We start from the raw sequence: 19,919 nt of genomic DNA on the forward strand, positions 1-19,919 counted from the left end.
GGCAGGGTAGTGGGGTGTCCTGGTTTGTCTTCCGGTCTCTGGTGCTGTCTGGGTAGATGGTCACGGGGTACAGCTGGCTAGTTGCTCTGGCTAGGTAGTCAGTCCGTCACTTAGCGCGTGGCGTCTGGAGAGCTACCACGTGGCGCTGTGGTCGTCGTGGTGGCTCACCCTGAGTGCTGCAGGTTTTCAGGTGCCGTGGGAGCTGTGCCGGGCTCTGTGCAGTGACTGTTTTGCTACCTGGGATGGAGTTACTGCCGATGCCTTTTCCCTCACTTTGGCATTCACCCAGGCTTCGCAGTATTTCTGTGGGGTGGTGCAGGGGCAATGCTCCCCGCTGACAGCAGCAGGGTGCCCTTGCAGTGTGGGACGTGAGAGTCTGATGCTGCAGTGTAGGCGACTGCTCTCTCGTTAGAGTGGCGACCAGGGCTGGAGGCCTTGGTCTTCGCTGGTCCTGAGCCTGCCTTAGTTCCTTCCCTTTTGGGCTTGCTTCATGCAGCTGTAGGAGGGTGCAGTGTCACAAATGACCACCTGGTGGCAACGCTGTGTCCGTATGCAGGCTCCGGCAGTCTGTTTCTGGAAAATGCTGGCCTCTTCTACCTGGGATGTGTTGGGACAGGGCTGGGTGCTAATTTGGTGCAGGCAGGCATGGGACCGCTGGGGTGGCACTGTCTCCTGGCCTGCTCTCTAGAGGCCACAGCAGTCTCTGGAGGGTGGGGGTAGCTTGGCCGGTTTTGCTGCAGGCTTAAGGGTGCTGATGCAGGGTTTCGTGCTGTGTTGGCGATGCTTGTTTTCTGGCAGTGCCTGCGACGTTGGTGGATGGGGTTTGAGAAGAGGACCACCAGGTGGTGCTGGCTTCGATGCTGGATGCTGTTTGTTGTAGCGTTACTGGCTTGGACTCTCGTACCTGCAGGCCTTGGTGGACGGCAAACTTGTTGCTGGGCTCTCGCTACCGGCTCCCTTATGGCTTGGGGCAGCTGTCGACGGGCAGAGGATCTTCCTCGCGCTTGTGCAGGTATGCGGGCATGGACTCTAGCACTGCGCTGCAGTGCCCTTACCGCGCCTTCAGGCCTCCCTCTGTTGGCGGTGTTGCCCTGGGCCTTTACCGAACAGGGTGGCGCTTACTCCTCCTGCGGGTACTTTCAGGGGCTTGTAGGGTGGTTCCCCACACAGGCGTTGTTTGGCTGTCCTGGTAACAGCACGATTGTGCTCTGTTACCAGTTTCGCTTTCACTAGGCTCACACTCAGCTTGAGTGGGTCCCGCTACTGCTCCCCGGAATGAACCACTAGGCAGCGTCAGGCTGGGACTGCCAGTGCGGGTTCCCTCCAGTGTGAGGACGGGCTCGACATGCTTCGGGGGTCCACTCTTCCACGCGCTCTGGTCACAGAGCAGCATCCGCAGCCTCATCGCCCATGGGGCATCTGGTGAGGTTAGTCTTTGGCCCGCCTGACTGTAGGAGGTTGCAGGGGCCCACACAGGTAACTGGTGGCAGGGCGTATGCCGGTCCACTCACCGGACTGTTGTTACCCGTCGTGCTTACGATGGGCATGGGTGAGCCTCCAAACAGGCTACCTTGATTCCCCCCCCAGGCTAAGGGAGGCGGCGACTGGGGGTACGAGGGGCACAGTCCCCTCTGTAGTCACTGGCGCCGCTTGTCACGCTCCTTTCCTTCTCCACAGGGAGAGATGACACGCAGAACAGCAGGCATGCGGTGTCAGCTGCCCGCCTCATCGCCAATGTGGTGTTGGGCCTTAGGCCCACATGGCGTGGAAATGAAGGACGCAGACACTGGATTTGTAGTATAGTGAACTGGCCACGAGCGCGTGCATCCAGGCCTTTTTATTAGTGGGGCCACATCACTCGTGACACCCGTGATGGATGAGTGTGGGGGTGCAGTGTCTCCAGCCCTCAAGGGAGTGGCTGGAAGTCTAGCTTCCTGCGGAACACTAGGAATGTGTCCCGCAGGACATTACAGGAGCCTCCAGCCGACACAAGGTCGAGCAGAGGCGCTATAGATTCTGCCTCTCCTACATCCCTGAGAGCATGGGCCACGCCACCCTCCACGCCGGCCTGGGTGAACTAGTGGACAGGCCGGCAATGTTTTCCGGCGCAGAATCGAACTGCAAAAAGCCCCTGTGACCCTGGGCGCCTTCCTCTGCTGCAGCTTGGAGCATCACTCGACAGTGTGAAGAGGAGGGGTGCAGAAAGAATGGTAATGGGACCAGGGGTGAGAACTGGGCTGGATATAATGTAGAGAAGAAGTAAGAGCCAGAAATTCAGATTGAGAGTCAGCTAAAGGGGAGAAAGGGAGGGAGCGGATGAGAAGCGAAAACAATAAAAAGTGAGAAGTGGTGGAAAAGAAAGGGACCGAGGTAGACACGGAAATAGGAAAAAGCGAGGAGAGAAAGTGGAGCCACAAACAAGCAGAAGAGAGAACACAGAAAAGAGAAAGAGGTACACAGGGAGAAATATGAAGCAGACAGCAAGCTGGGGGGAGAATGAGAGAAAGCAGAAAACTTTGCCCGTTACTATTTTCGCTGCTCCAGTCTTGTTTAGGGTCTTAGAGTCAAGCTGGCCGCTGGCTCGGCTCTGGCTTGACTCTTCTAACTAATCTTTGGCTTGCCACCTCTGCTAGTAAGTAACAGCTATAGGCTATTACAGCTAGTATCGATGGTTTGCATGCAGCGAGTCTAAACTGAGGAGGGTATGGCACGCAAAATAGTGATGGACTGAGATAGGTCGAATAATTACCAGTGGCTGAGATGAATTCAAGCATTTCATCCATCACGTGTGTGTTCGTTTCACAACTGTACTGAGGTGGCAGCGGACTTCCAGGGATGAAACTCTAATGTTGGCCGAATTGGTGCAATCTAACATCCTGAAGTTCTCGGTGTGGCTACATTAGTATATTGGTTTCACGATTTCGGACTTCAGTCGTGCAGTTACCAACCTCTGAATGTTTGGAATCCAAAGTCAGAAAATCTCCCATCACATTCCCGTAGTCATCTGCCCTAAAAAACATACAAGCATAGCACCTAAACTGCTTCATGTGATTGGCCAGTTCAAGAAATGTATTTTGTCTTATTTGCCAAGACTGATGAGCACATGTTCAAGCCTCCGCTCTCAGCTACGGTCCTCAGTAAGAAACAACTCACCCAGAGGCAAAACAGCTCATAGACCACCACCCCAGTTTCCATTCTTTGGTGTTAATTCTCAAAACCCCCTGGTTGGTAAATTATAATAAAATATCTTTTGATCCACATTTCGATTACATTAAGCAAGGGGCGGGCCTACGTGTTAAAAGGGTAACATAAAGGGTAAGAGCAGGCAAGGAGTCGGAGACTTTGCTGTCATAAGCAAATGACTATGTTAGGCTTCGAGTCATTCTAGAACATCAGTGTCCAGAGAGTTGAGTGATAATGGACTGGACGTCGCTGGACCTCAACAGTGTCTACCTGTCTTCACCTTATTGCACATCAGCCCAACATTTATTTATCTGTAAGCCAAAATGAATTCCTGCAATTTCTCTTTGCCCATTAAACCGGACCACCCTAATGTCTGGTTACACGTGATGAGTTGTCTCAGTAGACTGTTGTATGCATTCCTTTTCGGGGATTGCCATGTAAAGAAGGGGTTTAGATGAAACACACCCAGGCACACACCCTGACAGCTCTGCAGTAATCTGGCCTGCTCACAACATTGCCAAGTTTCCTCTGACATCCAAGGTTTTGAGAACAATAGGCGACAGCCATCGAACGGGCTCCAGTTCTCAGACCACCGGCTCCATCCACACGCAAGTCAGATAGCAGCCTTTGCTTCAGACAATGAAAGAGCAGCACAGAAAACCTGGAGAAGACAGGCCTCAAGAGAAACTGCAGAGGACGAGAACACATGGGACAGATAGACAAGGGAAGGGGAGAGCTCCATAGTGCATGGCTCAGAGGCGAGAAGCTCAGTTTCTCAAGATCGCAGTGAAAGGCTGCCCTTCTCTAGCTCATGAGAAGGCCACTAGAGGAGTGAAAACCTAAGAATGTAATCGAGATATGATGCTGCAGAACTGTCTAGCCAAGGACAGTCCACATGAGGGGAGCCCAGAAAAACGGATGAAGAAAGAAATGGATGCCAAGGAAGTACAGGTAGTTGAATCAAAGGTAGAACATGAAGGTTTCCGCTACAACTTTTGCAGAGTGTACAAGGCTGGAGAAACTGGGTGAGAAATGAAGACAGGAGGTACACCAGAATGAGAAGATATAGTTCAGAAGAACATTTATTTGCTCAAAGGAAATAAAGGCTTTGCCAGTCTGGGAAAAGAGATGAAGAAGAAGGTGGGCGTGCGCCATTACCTCAGGAGCCATGCCTGGAATTGAGGCAATACTTCCATTTTCCGCAGGAATGCTGTCGTTGGGGGAGCTGCAGCCCGACACAGGGGTGCTACTGCTGCTTGGGGAAGAGTCTACAATGACCAAGACAAGACACACAGCCATATCAATGGATGACAGCCAATCAAAGAGAGCATGAGCTTCAGCGCAATCCTGCACGAAAGTGCACAAGTATTTGGTAAAAATCATTGTGGGGCTTCTTAAGGCAAAATTCATATATCAGATTATCACATTAAGACCCGAAGACTAGAGGAACTGGTGCCAAATCATTTGGTTCTGACAATGAAAGACATAGAAAATGAAAACTGAGAGGCTAATCTAAGTGACCCACTGATGACAACATTACTATTTATTGCAAAATAAGTGCTTCTGTTCAGCAAAGCGTTCTGCCTACAATATTTAAAGCAATCCTATTTGGGAATTTGGCATTGGCATCGGGGTGAGTTTTTCAATAAAGGCAAAAGGAAGCACTCATTCTGCCTGCTATCAATTAATTGGCCAGGTAATTGAATTAATAAACTTTATAAATAAAATAAAAATGATTGTCCTGGTGCCTATGTCATTAACAATTTGTCAAAGATGAACTACACAGATCGCCCGGCATTTACGCTGCCCACACCAGCTTCCACATTACACCTGTAGACACAATGTATCTTTATGAATGTCATCCACGAGGTAATTGAGAGGCCGAGGAGATTTAAAAAAGGTCACAGCAGACATAGCTTTTCCCCAGGAACTAATAAAAGGTTACATTGCCAACAAGGAGTAGGGACGGCTTACATAAGCTTCACATCAACAAGACACACAAGATATTTGTAATAAAATGGTCAGAAACAAGATATGAAATCCCTTCTTTGGAAAGTGTCCACCTAACACTACACAGCTCATGTCTAACAAATTATGTAATCCCATTGAGGCTGTTTTGTGATTACATTTTCTCCCCATCCTTGTTGTGCTTGGTATGAAGAATCCGAGAAGTAGCGCAGGTCTGAGCACCGGCTCTGTCAGTTAGCATGAGAATGAGGCAGAGATGAGATCACAGTGGAGCAGAATATATGGGACTTCTGGTTCACCGTAGGGTTCAGCAACCAAGAACCAAAAAAGGAGATAGGATTGTTTTCAGGATTACCACAAGGGTTCCATGGGCAACACTTGGTTACAAACGTACAGGCAAAGGATTACCAGTCGACACTGCCAAAATTGCAAAAAGGCATCCCTGAGCATTCCTAATGCAAGCACGAAACAAAGAGCCACTTACTCCAGGCTGAGGGAGTACAAACAACCATCATTGGAGTGCAATGGGACCTTCGCTCCTCTGAGCCTTGGTGCCACTGCACATACTGCACCTATGATGGGTACGCCCATGAACGTTTGGAAGTACCTCTCTGACTGTATGTAACCTGATCTCACATCTCATTGATGCTAGCGATATACTGCTCTATGGAACTAGGCTCTCTGAATGTATCTAACCTTAGCTCACATCTCATTGATGCTAGCGATATGCTGCTGTATGGAGACAGACTCACTGATTGTATCTAACCTCAGCACGCATCTTAATGGTGCTAGCGATATACTGCTTTATGGAGACAGACTCCCTGACTGTATGTAACCGGAGCTCACATCTCAATGACACTGGCGATATACTGCTCTATGGAATAGGCTCTCTGAATGTATCTAGCCTGAGCTCACATCTCAATGGTGCTAGAGATATACTGCTGTATGGAGACAGACTCACTGACTGTATCTAACCTCAGCTCACATCTCATTAATGCTAGCGATTTACTGCTCTATGGGACTAGGCTCTCTGAATGTATCTAGCCTGAGCTCACGTCTCAATGTCACTGGCGATATACTGCTGTATGGGGACAGACTCACTGACTGTATCTAACCTCAGCTCACATCTCAATGATGCTAGAGATATACTGCTGTGTGGGGACAGACTCACTGACTGTATGTAACCTGATCTCACATCTCATTGATGCTAGCGGTATACTGCTCTATGGCACTAGGCTCTCTGAATGTATCTAGCCTGAGCTCACATCTCAATGATGCTAGAGATATACTGCTCTATGGAACTAGGCTCTCTGAATGTATGTAGCCTGAGCTCACATCTCAATGATGCTAGAGATATACTGCTGTATGGAGACAGACTCCCTGACTGTATCTAACCTCAGCTCACATCTTAATGACACTAGCGATATACTGCTTTATGGAGACAGACTCCCTGACTGTATCTAACCTCAGCTCACATCTTAATGACACTAGCGATATACTGCTGTGTGGGGACAGACTCACTGACTGTATCTAACCTTAGCTCACATCTTAATGACACTAGCGATATACTGCTTTATGGAGACAGACTCCCTGACTGTATCTAACCTCAGCTCACATCTTAATGGTGCTAGAGATATACTGCTGTGTGGGGACAGACTCACTGACTGTATCTAACCTTAGCTCACATCTTAATGACACTAGCGATATACTGCTTTATGGAGACAGACTCCCTGACTGTATCTAACCTCAGCTCACATCTTAATGGTGCTAGAGATATACTGCTGTATGGAGACATACTCACTGATTGTATGTAACCTGATCTCACATCTCATTGATGCTAGCGGTATACTGCTCTATGGCACTAGGCTCTCTGAATGTATCTAACCTCAGCTCACATCTTAATGGTGCTAGAGATATACTGCTGTATGGAGACAGACTCCCTGACTGTATCTAACCTCAGCTCACATCTCAATGATGCTAGAGATATACTGCTGTGTGAGGACAGACTCAATGACTGTATGTAACCTGATCTCACATCTCATTGATGCTAGCGATATACTGCTCTATGGCACTAGGCTCTCTGAATGTATCTAGCCTGAGCTCACATCTCAATGATTCTAGAGATATACTTCTGTATGGAGACAGACTCACTGACTGTATCTAACCTCAGCTCACATCTTAATGGTGCTAGAGATATACTGCTGTGTGGGGACAGACGCTCTGACTGTATGTAACCTGATCTCACATCTCATTGATGCTAGTGATATACTGCTCTATGGCACTAGGCTCTCTGAATGTATCTAGCCTGAGCTCACATCTCAATGATTCTAGAGATATACTTCTGTATGGAAACAGACTCACTGACTGTATCTAACCTCAGCTCACATCTTAATGGTGCTAGAGATATACTGCTGTGTGGGGACAGACGCTCTGACTGTATGTAACCCGATCTCACAACTCATTGATGCTAGCGATATGCTGCTCTATGGAACTAGGCTCTCTGAATGTATCTAGCCGGAGCTCACATCTCAATGATGCTAGAGATATACTGCTGTATGGAGACAGACTCACTGACTGTATCTAACCTCAGCTCACATCCTAATGACACTAGCGATATACTGCTTTATGGAGACAGACTCCCTGACTGTATGTAACCGGAGCTCACATCTCAGTGGTGCTAGAGATATACTGCTCTATGGAACTAGGCTCTCTGAATGTATCTAGCCTGAGCTCACATCTCAATGATGCTAGAGATATACTGCTGTATGGAGACAGACTCACTGACTGTATCTAACCTCAGCTCACATCTCAATGATACTGGCGATATACTGCTGTATGGAGACAGACTCACTGACTGTATCTAACCTCAGCTCACATCTCAATGACACTGGCGATATACTGCTTTATGGAGACAGACTCCCTGACTATGTAACCGGAGCTCACATCTCAATGGTGCTAGAGATGCACTGCTTTATGGAACTAGGCTCCCTGACTGCAGGTGACCTCCGAGTCATTTCTTACTCATGGTAGATATTCTATTTCTCTAGAAAAAAGACTTCCAGAGTGTATGTATCCTAGGCCTCTTTTCTTAATAAGGGTAAATATACACAATTTTATGGCAAAGGATTTCCTGAATGTATGCAATACAAGCCTACTTAATGATGCTAGGTACATACAGCTCTATGGAGGCATACTCATTGCCTGCAAGTAATCCGTGCTGTGACCCTATAGATGTACTACACTACGGAAAATGACTCAGTGACTGCATGCAACCTTATCCTCCGCTTTCAATGGTGGTAGACTTGCACAACTCTACAGAAACACACTCCATAAGTGCATGTACCCTGGGCTTCCAACTTTATATAGCTGAACACGTCCGATCCTTATCCTGTGGTACCAAGTACAGCTTATGCTTTGTAACCAGAGGCCCGCTATGCTATGCAACCAGACTCACCTTATACTGTGGGACTGGACTTTATGCCCTTTGAAGGTACTTTTTACATAGAACCGAAAACTGCCTACTCTCAGGAGCCACAGACAGCCCTCCGTCCGAAATCAGATGCACACTACACTATGGATGTATACTCCATCTACCCTTCAGCACTAGACAACCCAAAACCTGAAGGAATCCGAGGTTCTCCACCCTTTGGAAGCAAACACAACAGAAATGGAGCTAAGTAGGATAGAACAATGCAATAGGCAGCCGGTTTCTGTCTCATGTTATAGCAGGTAACCGACCCACCTAATATGAGCTGCTTACATCACAGTATTGCTCCTGCCAGTAATGGCTAAAATACCTGGACTGCACTGACATGAGTTGAAGACAACCTTCCTTTAACAGCAGTATTATATGCTGGAAAGGCAATATACTTAGCCCTCAGAATTCTACATACATTACCATTAATCGTGTGAGAGTAGATCTTAGTTACCTCCGAGGTGCATATAGGAATTCCATATATTTATTATTAATCACTTCAGCTCCTAAAAACAAATAGCCACCTGCCTATCGCCATGTGCATGAAATAATTCGACTGCAGAAAGAGTTGATTTGAGAATTAGGACATCCAGAGCTCTCTAAATTATACTCTAGTGTACTTTATTGTCATCTTTTGGGGATTATGGTGGTTCAATATAGTACCTACAAATTCGCTTTAATTTTGCCTTCTAAGTGTGTTCCTGAATGCTCAAAGTGATACAGATCCAGCGTTGAACACAGATTTTGTAAACTGTAATAGTTCTCCGCATTTTAGGAGTGTCACAATATTAATTTGACAATTCAGAAACCACATCCATGTAAAAATGGTTGAGGTTCATTTGCAAGGATCATCTTCCAAGAGTCCGTTCTGTAAATAAAGAAGTACATAGAAAATGTGAATGCCAGTAATGAGGAATGGACATAAAGAAAGGGGATTGCACAGGTGTACATCAGTGGAGAAGTGTGGCTCAATAGTTAGAGCGGCAGACCCTGATGCAGAGGTCTGGCCCGGGACCAGGGTTCAATTCCCGACTTGGCAGGTCTTGGGCTCAATTTCCTCGGACCTGATAATTCTCGCCTCGGTGCCTATTCTAATCATGGGTCCCACTTTGCAACTCTGGGCAATAGCTTGCTTAATCTCCACAACGGCCCCAAAAGTGCTGGGATGCCTGGCTTCACCTTGGGGGTGTTCAGGAGTGGACATTTCACAGGAATAAACCAGAAAGGGTTCCACAGCGGTATGCGTTAGAGTGCCAGGACACCCCAGTTGGGGTATTAGTGCACTTTTCAAGTACAAATTACATTTACATCTTGCCTTTTCGAGAAAAAATCTGTGGTTCTGATGAAGGGCTAGAGAAGAGAGGTAGCAGCTACAGTCGTAAACTGTTTCATCTCAGAAGCTTCCTTGCAGAGCCGAATACCTGCTTTCAGTGCCAGACCTCAGCATCCTGGTACCAGTTGCAGCAGGCCCTGGTAACAGGTTGTCTTATCTGCTTTGGACTGGGTGCTGCCAAAATGTCACAATGTTTGGAACATCTGACACTTTGATTGTGCCCTCGAGGAACCTCAGTGTTTAGCGTGTAATGACAGACGGCGAAAGCCGGGCAGGTCCAGGCTTCTCCATGAAGATGCAGGAGGCAGTGGTAGAAAGATTTTAAGCAGTGACAGAGTAAAGTGGCAAAGGAGGGTGCTGTGGCACACCCTCTAAAAGGTAAACAAAATCAGTGAATGTCCGTGAACAGGTAATTTGTGGCATACCCTAGTGTATCAGAACACTGAAGACATCTTTCAGCAAAACACCTTGATTTTTTAAGATGGAAGTTGAATGAGTGGAAAATGAAAAGCCATCTGAAGGTACAATGTGGTCACTCAAACAGGGATAGCACTTGACACAGTTACAAGGAGTAAACAGCATTCCTTGTTCGGCATATTATGACATACTTTGTCCCTGTTGTGACAGATAAACAGGCCCTCTTTATGGCCGAACACTCAGCTCGCACAATATAGTGGGCGTGTATGGGAAGAGCTTAAAGCCTCTGCCATTTAAACTAAGGTTACTGTAGGAAGGTGGATATCTGACTATATGGTTACCCCAACCTTTTGCCTAGTGTTTAGCTGGTTTTTGACTTAGTTGGACTGGGATCCTGCTAATCAGGGCCCCAGGCTATCTGCTCTCACTGTAAAATGGACTCCATGTACTCTAGGTACATCTCCCAATTGGATATTGGTTCACCTTATGAGCCCCTGTATAGTGCACCATAGGTACCCAGGGCATAGGTGCATCCAAGGCCTACCAGGGGCTGCAGCATGTATTATGCCAGCCCTGGCGGGCCATCCAAACTGACACAACTGGCTGATCACTCAGCTGGGGCAAGGTCGTGTATTCACCCCTTGCTTAGATATAGTATTCCTATATCTAACCTTATATATAGACAAGACACATATGCACCTATAAGTCACTCCTATGGCAGGCCTTGACAATCCTGAAGGCAGAGTGCTTGGTTTTATGTGAGATGGTGCTCTAGCATGAGCTGAGCCTGTCTGCAGCTTTCAGAACCATGTCCTTATAGCTGTTTTATGATATAGCCATACCATATACTCTTAAGTGCATTATAATCCTCGCGGTTAATGCTACCTTTGGTTTGGCTTTATGGAAACATGTTGTGTAAGGTGTCATACGCTTTGGAATACTACCCCCTCGCCAGTTCTGGCGACGGGGGTAGCATTCCACCCTTCTAGAGGGAGAAGAGATGTAGTTGTAGCTTTACCCAGTTAAAGTTAAACAGAGCCACAGCATCACAAAATGGATGCTGCTGCCACAGACACAAGTCTGACCTCCTGCAGCTGGGAGCCCTTTCAGCGAGGGAGGCCTGGACAATAGATTTCCTGCCTTGGGAGGTTTTAGCACCTCCCCAGACAGGCTATAGTGTATTGGGGCAGGGAGGGCTAAATGAAATGAGACACTGCCTGGGGCACACAAGGTGTCCCATGCATAGCCCGGTTCAAACCAGTTGCTGGGGCACTCCAGCCCCAGCTCTGGCGCGACACTGGACAAAGGGAAAGGGGTGTAACCACCCCCTTCCCAGGTTCCACCCATAGGAGGGACCTAGCAGGTAATCCAGCCCCTTTAATCAGTATAAAGTTAGGAGCTGAGTCTAGAGACTTTAGATTATCCTGAACTGAAACTCTGAAACGAAAGTCTGGACCTTCGACATTCTACTGCAACTAGAAGACTGAAGAATGTCCCTTGTGGTCAAGGAGTGACCACCCTGTGCAAACAGGCACCAACTAGTGAATTGCCGGTTTGCTTTGTCGACGCTCCCGAAGGATCCCGACGACTCTGCTTCACAGGACCTGACTTCCAGACTTCTCTAACCCCAACCCATACCTCCAGCAAAGCTGAGACCCGTGGCGAACACGAGAGACGTGGGACCGGACACCTGGCCATTTTGCTCTTTGCTAAACTGTGCAGCTTCTGAGGTGTCTTCGAAGTTGTGCATTGAGGATTGGGAAGCCCCAACCCCGAGCCGTAAGTGCACCGAAGCTCATCCCTCCACACTCCACGATTTCCGCATGGGGCCTGCTCTAGCATTTCTCCTCAATGCATCTTTACGGTTGCTAGCCCGTTGGCTAGAGGCCATCTTGAAGACACCATTTTCAATGAACGCTGCTTGCCTGGTTGCTCTGGGCTTGCTCTTGCTTTCCTGTAAAGGGGAAGCTCCACAGACCTTGCTGGTCTGTACAAGAAGCCGATCTTCACTTCCTGCCTGGGGTGCCTTTGCCAAGGCTTGTTGACTCCAATCTGGAAGCCGACACCGCCAACAGCGAGAGCCTTCGTGGGACAGTCCGTATCCAGCTCATGGTCGTCGTCGACGCCTCCTGGTCCACGTGGCTGCAGAGACAAGCTTCACTTCTTCACCTGTTTGCAGCTCAACATCCCCTGGTTCCTTCCTGGTCACTGGCTAGTTACCCAGACTCTGTCTCCTCTGCTTTCAGGTTCTTCACTTCTTCAAACCACCCTTGGATCCATCGGACATCTTCCTCCTGGTTGCCTGCAGCATCTTCTTGCAGCTCTCCATAGGATTCGACGATGAAACCTGACACGACTTCTCACTTATGCACCCGGCTTCCCTGGGTGAGGTAGCTCGAGTAATCTGGTGCTCCAGTGGGTAATACCTATCCAAGTGTCCTACTTTAACTGGGTTTTCCCGTGGTCCACCCGGAAGTGCCCGAAATCAACTACTTTGTTAACTTTACGTTCCCATTGAAAGTCTATGAGAACTCGTGTGTGTGTTTAGACACTGTACAAGCATCCTGTGAGACTCCTACTTCCTAACCTGTGGCTGTTCAGTGTAGTCCCAGCGATTCCCTATGCCTTAGGCCTATTCACCTGTTCGAAGTGGTTCTTATATCACTTACTTAGTATATGGTTTGTGAGGCCCTAGGGCAGAATTGCATTTGTGCAACTTATAGTATGCTTATTGAGTCACTTGTGCTGTATTTCGAACTCTGACCTCATAAAGAGTGCAGGGGGGTTGTGTTAGTAATAAATACATATATATTTGATATATACCTTTTGTGGTGTCCTTTCATTTGGTATTCAAGGGGTTATTATTGGTAAAACAATTGGCTTCACATGCTCTCTGAAGTATTAGCCTAAGACTGCTTTGTCCATGCTACCACTAGGATAGCTGGTCTATAAGGTTGACTTTACAACCATCACCATAAGGGTTGTTTGAACTGATACAGGGTGCCCACTAGAATAGTGGACATCACATATCAGGCCAACTTCTCACATTGGTGTGCAGCGGTTGGGATAAGAGCTTGCTGATTGTTTTGCCATAATATCTTGAGATATCATTTGAAAGATCACATTAAGGTACCTTGAGGTACATATAATAGAAGTCTTAAAATACTTAAGTTCTACTGAACTTAGTTGTTGTAGATCAAAGTGCCTAGCACACCCTGACTACAACTCCTAGAGAGGTTTAGTAGGTAACACTTAGTGTAGGTAGGTGCACACACCACACCTCACTAGATCATGTCTCTGAGAGCAGAACCAAGTAGTTCTCTCCGAGTGGAGGTAGATCCTTTGAGGATACCTTCCAGATACGATACCTAACTTTCCATGATTTAAGGCACTTGTGCACTTCAAGAAAGTTACAAAATGTGTAAAAATGTGTAAATGTATTTGTACTAGTAAAGCGCACTGCCGCCCCATTCAGGGCTATCCTGGCGCTGTACTCATACCACTGTGGAACCCTTCCTGGCTTTTCCCTCTGAAATGTCCACTCCTGGGCACCCCCAAGGTGAAGCCAGGCATCCCAGCGCTGTTCGAGCCATTGTGGAGATTAAACAAGCTATTGCCCAGAGTTGCAGAGTGGGACCTGTAACGTTCTAGTTGTTCGTAGCTCCGGCCTCGGCCGGAACTACGTAGGCCAAATGTAGCACCTTCTGGCCAGGCGTGGCCAGAAGGCTATAAATAAATGGGCGGAGGTCGCTCGGGACTTCCGGCCCGACCAACACTCCGCAGTGTGTGCCTTTGTCTATTTACTTCCACATTGCCAATGCGTTATAATTGCTGACCCCTTACACTGGCGACGAAGGTGGTCAAGAATTGCTACCTCTTCAGCCGCTGTCCGGCAAGGCGCCTAGTGCAGCGGTGCGCCACAGGAGCAGGAGCGGGAGATCTGCGCCGCAAAGGTGCCCCTTGCGAGGACAAGCAGTGCCCTGAAGTCTGGCGTCGTCAGCAACGCCACCGGTGAGCTACATCTGCCCCGCGCCGCATGCAGACACTAGCACGGCAGAAAACGCGATCGAGAGAAGGCCCAGCGCAGCGCCTGAACACGTGAGTGTGCCTCGGCCTAGTCGCGTCAGGCGCGCATGCGCACAGGAGGCAAGGCCCTGCAGCAACGCCCAAGACTAGCGCGTGTGAGCGCGGAGGCCGCGTGGAGCCTCTCCGGACTTCAGAGCGTCCAAGAACCGCCTGGAACAGCGCGACGCTGGCGCCAAGGCCACATCTCAGTGCAAAACACATGTACACCCAACGAGCGTAGTAGGAAAGAAGAAGAAGAAGAAAAAAAAAAAAAACAAGTATTGGTAAATCGGTCTTGTGTAGTCAAACATTGGCAAAGTCAAGAAAAAAAAAAGAGAAAAACTTTTAAGAGACAATTAAAGGGCATAGAAGGAATTAACGCCAGGGGTTCACACAAGCTGCAGGTCAATAAAGACACAATACAGTGGTGCCAAACAAGCCCAGATCTACTGCGTAACAATCAAACCACAGGTGGAAGACACACGCAGGCAAAATGTCGGTCCAACCAGGCAACCAAAACCAGCAAGCAGCGCCACAACAGCCAGTTCCACAGCAGGCCGCGCAACAACAAGTAATACAGCAACCAGCAGTGCAGCTACAGGCAGCACCTCCCGCTCAACCAACACACCCCTCAGCCCATTCGCAAATTCAAGCGCTCCCACCATTCAGCGAACTGATTGAACGATCCACGGCAGCACCGAGATGGGCGGTGTGGATAGGACAACTGAACAACTACTTTGTGGCCACTCGTGAGACCGATAACACCGTCAAACGCTCTCTGCTACTACACTTCGGGGGCACCAAGATCTACAAACTATTCTCCCACCTTCCGAATACCGGCAACGCTAATGATTATGACGCCGCTGAAAGAGCACTCAACGCGCACTTTGACCCCCAGCTCAACCCACACTATGAACGATTCAAATTTCGGCAGTCTAGACAAAGAGAAGGTGAGACGATGGACGCCTTCCATGCCCATCTAAGAGAGCTTGTGAGCACATGCACAGACGATGATCACACTAAAGAAGTCACAGCCCAGATCATTCAAGGGTGCCGGAACAAGACTCTAAGGACACTGATACTGCGCCAACCCAACATCACACTTGATGAAATACTCCTGCTCACCCGGTCACACGAACTATCCGACATCCGGTCCACAGCAATGGAAACTGCCATGACCACCCAGGCTGAAGCTAGTGCCATCGTAAAGACAGAACGGGTAGATGCCGTCTGCGCCTCAAGTAGGGGTGGACGGGGAAGGTGGCCAACCAGAACTCCGAGACGAACATCGTGCGGATACTGCGGACGTGACGAGCACAGTCAAGATGGGTGTCCTGCGAGAGGGAAGACATGTTCTAAATGCGGAACACCAAACCACTTTGCCAGCGTGTGCAGAGGAGGATTTCGCGGAAGGAACACAGCAGGGAGACGGACGGTAACAGGAACAGTCAGACAACTAAGTCTGAAAGAAACTCAGGATTCAAGACCCATGTCAACTAGGCAACACCGCCATGCACGGCTGGATGACTCCTCCACCGACGATGAAGGAGAATGTTACTTTGTGTCGTTCACAAAAGACCTGAAAAGAAGGCGGAGACCGCAACCGAAGTGCCAAATCCAGATTGACGGATCGGAGGTCACCGGGGTCATAGATACCGGTGCAACAGTGAATGTCATGGGCATACAGCACTACAAAAATCTCAATCCAAGACCTCAGTTGACGCCATCCAAAATCAGAATAATGACCTACGGCAGTCAGACTTCGCTCCCATTACGAGGGAAAATGCAGGTACAGGTTAAAGCAGAAGACCGTGAAGTGACGACAACGTTTCATGTAATCGATAAAGAAGCGGATCTGTTGGTAGGAAGCCACACTGCGGAAGACCTCAACTTAGTCGCATTCGCCAATGCAGTCAAGACACTCCAGGTAGATGACATACTACAGCTGTTCCCATCACTGTTCAAAGGACTAGGTACAATCAAACGGCAGCCAGTCAAACTTCACATTGATAAAGCTATCCAGCCAATAGCCTTGAAACATCGAAGAGTTACATTCCACCTAAGGGCAGCCGTCGAGCAAGAACTAACACAACTCGAAGAACAAGGAGTCATCGAGAAAGTCACTGGACCAACGCCATGGGTATCCCCCATGGTGATAGCAGAGAAGCCCCGGCAACCAGGCAAAATCAGAATTTGCATAGACATGCGGATGCCCAACAAGGCAATAAAGAGAGAGAGACACATAACGCCCACAGTAGATGACATACTGACAGATCTGAATGGAGCCCAATGGTTTTCAAAGCTAGACCTCAACGCTGGGTATCACCAACTCCGATTGGCAGAGGAAAGCAGATACATCACAACTTTCTCAACCCACCTTGGCCTCAGAAGGTATAAGAGACTCAACTTCGGAATCTCATCAGCGGCCGAAATATTTCAAAATACAATCCGAGAAATACTATCTGGACTACAAGGAGTATTAAACGTAAGCGGCGACATCCTGATACACTCCAAAACCAGTGAGGAACACCACCAGAGACTGCGATCCACACTCAAAAGACTAGCCGAACATGGTGTGACACTACACATGGACAAGTGTAAGTTCTTTCAAAAATCGATAGAGTTTTTCGGATACGTGTTCAGTTCCGATGGAGTCCAAGTGGATCCCCGAAAATCACAAGCCATAAAGCATGCCCCCGCCCCAACCACAGCCTCAGAAGTGAGGAGCTTCATGGGGATGGCTCAGTACTGCACCCGTTTCATACCGAACCTAGCAACTATTGCGGAACCTCTCCGAAATCTAACCAAGAAAGAGAGTCCATGGAGATGGACAGAGACTGAGGAAGAAGCATTCAGGAAGATCAAGGATGCCCTCCTCGACGGGACGACTATGGCGTACTTCAACACGACAAAACCCACTTTAATACTGGTGGATGCCAGTCCAGTTGGGTTAGGAGCCCTTCTCACGCAGGAAACGGAGCCAGGAGTATGGGCGCCACTGGCGTTTGCGAGCAAAGCCCTCACCGTCACGGAAGCAAGATACTCTCAAATCGAACGAGAAGCTCTAGCCGTAAAGTGGGCGTGCAACCACTTCCACCTCTACATAACCGGACACCCCTTCAGGATGGTAACTGATCACCAACCCCTCATACCATTGTTCAAAGAGACAGCTCCACACCCACCACCGCGAATTGAAAGATGGGCCATCCAAATCCAACAGTACCAAATGGACCTCGTGTACAGACCAGGAGCAGAGAACCCTGCAGACTTCCTATCTCGACATCCGGCAAAGGAAAAAACACCAGACGAAGAACTCGAAAGACAGACTGAGGAGTTGGTCAAAATGATATCCCAAGGATCATGCCCGCAAGCAATGTCGGCTGACAAGATCATAGCCCAATACACCGACGATGCCGTCCTAAAAAGAGTGGAGAATGCTGTGCACACAGGCACGTGGGAAGGCTTCCTGCGAGACGTGCACGGTTGGAGTGAAGAAGACCGTGCACGGTTAAATCAATTCTGGAAGATACACAATGAGATCAGCATCGCTGAGAATGATCTCATTTTGAGAGGGTCACGAGTGATAATCCCAAAATCTCTACAAGAACAAGCGACAGCGTTAGCACACGAAGGCCATCAAGGCACGAGGAGGATGAAGGCACGGATGCGGGAAAAGGTATGGTTCCCAAACTTAGAGGAGGCTGTGGATACCATGGTGAAGAATTGACGGGCGTGTCAAGTGACAGGAAGAGCTGAAGCCCCCGCACCAATTATCACAGAGGAGCATGCGCCAGCACCGTGGTCCTGGGTAAGCCTAGACTTTGGCAGCTTCCCGGACGGAAGAGTCACAGTAGTCCTAGTGGACAGCTACACGAAGTATCCAGTGGTCGAAGTAGCCCAGTCCACAAGCTTCACAAACATATAACCTATATTGAGCAAAACTTTTGCACTATTTGGGATTCCTCGACAACTGAAAACAGACAATGGGCCTCCCTTCCAAGGGAGTGAGTTCAAAGAATTCATGCAAAGACTAGGGATTCACCATCGCCGCATCACGCCACAATGGCCCCAAGCCAATGGCGAAGTGGAGAGATTTATGAGGACAATAAACAAGGTGTTGAGGATTTCCACAGTGGAGGGCACTAACCCCGAAGATGCTCTTCAAAGCTTTTTACGAGAATACAGAAGCACTCCCCACAGCACCACACAAAGATCGCCGTGGGCTCTCATGTTTACAGGTCCCAGACGTGATCTGCTACCCATGGCGGATGAGTGGAGATCTGAACCATACCATCCGGAAGGAACTCAAACCCGACAGAGAAGGACCAACGACCAAGCAAGCAAGAAAAGGGGTGCTCAAGACCGACTTCTAGCTCCTGGAGATCATGTGCTAATTCGAGCCCGGAGACCAGGGGGACAGTTCAGAACACCATATGAGACTGAACCATGGGTTGTCAGAACAAGCAGAGGTACGGCAGTAACAGCCCGGCGTGAAGGCGAAGAAGTAACAAGAAATGTGTCCTGGTTCAAACGAATTCCATCAGCACCTGCCAACGCGGAGCGTCAAATGGGACCACCGGAAGGGCCAGACGCCAGCAGTGAACCAACAGGTACAACTATAAGCAGTCTGGCATCCACCCAACCGACCATGGCTGCAGAGCCACTGACGCCGTCCGCGAGAGTATGCCCAGAGAACACTCCGGTAAGAGGGAGAAGGCAATACAGCCTTAGGCCAAACCCTAGGCCCAGTCAAAGACTTGCAGACTTTATGTGTTGAACTTATTTCCTTCAAAAGACTAATTTGGGAAGGGATGTAACGTTCTAGTTGTTCGTAGCTCCGGCCTCGGCCGGAACTACGTAAGCCAAATGTAGCACCTTCTGGCCAGGCGTGGCCAGAAGGCTATAAATAAATGGGTGGAGGTCGCTCGGGACTTCTGGCCCGACCAACACTCCGCAGTGTGTGTGCCTGTGTCTATTTACTTCCACATTGCCAATGCGTTATAATTGCTGACCCCTTACAGGACCCATGATTAGAATAGGCACCGAGGCGAGAATTATCAGGTCCGAGGAAATTGTGCCCAAGACCTGCCAAGGCGGGAATTGAACCCTGGTCCCCGGCCAGACCTCTGCATCAGGGTCTGCCACTCTAACCATTGAGCCACACTTCTCCACAGGGTTCCAACCCTACCCCAAGCACCTGATTGAGCTCATGGAAGAATATGATGCTCAGAAAGCCTCTAATACAAGTCTGTCAGGAAATGTAGATGAGGGAAAGCCCACCACAGAAGATTCCCTGATCAGAATCTAATTGATGAAGATGAGGTAGAAGAGGAGGATTCTGAGGATGATACTAACAGCCAGGTCCAAGTAGGAGTACTTAGCCAGGCTAACTTAAACCTACATGGGACTGGAGAGGGCCTAGTACTTAGCTAGGCCAACCTAAGCCTACATGGGGCTGGAGGGGGCATAGCCCCATAC

General features: G+C 48.7%; 1 protein-coding gene across 4 annotated transcripts in view; it reads right to left on the reverse strand.

Moving 5' to 3' along the window:
* The window catches only part of HDAC7 (histone deacetylase 7), a 686,142-nt gene that overhangs the window by 263,588 nt on the left and 402,635 nt on the right, over nt 1-19,919 (reverse strand). For all 4 annotated transcript variants that reach the window (XM_086964199.1, XM_086964189.1, XM_086964206.1 and 1 more), the window contains one exon: nt 4,342-4,451. In XM_086964199.1, coding sequence (XP_086820325.1) covers nt 4,342-4,451 — 110 coding nt within the window. The remainder of the gene's footprint in view (nt 1-4,341; nt 4,452-19,919) is intronic.

This window comes from Lissotriton vulgaris, chromosome 1_1, assembly GCF_964263255.1.
Source record: "Lissotriton vulgaris chromosome 1_1, aLisVul1.2, whole genome shotgun sequence".
NCBI lineage: Eukaryota > Metazoa > Chordata > Amphibia > Caudata > Salamandridae > Lissotriton > Lissotriton vulgaris.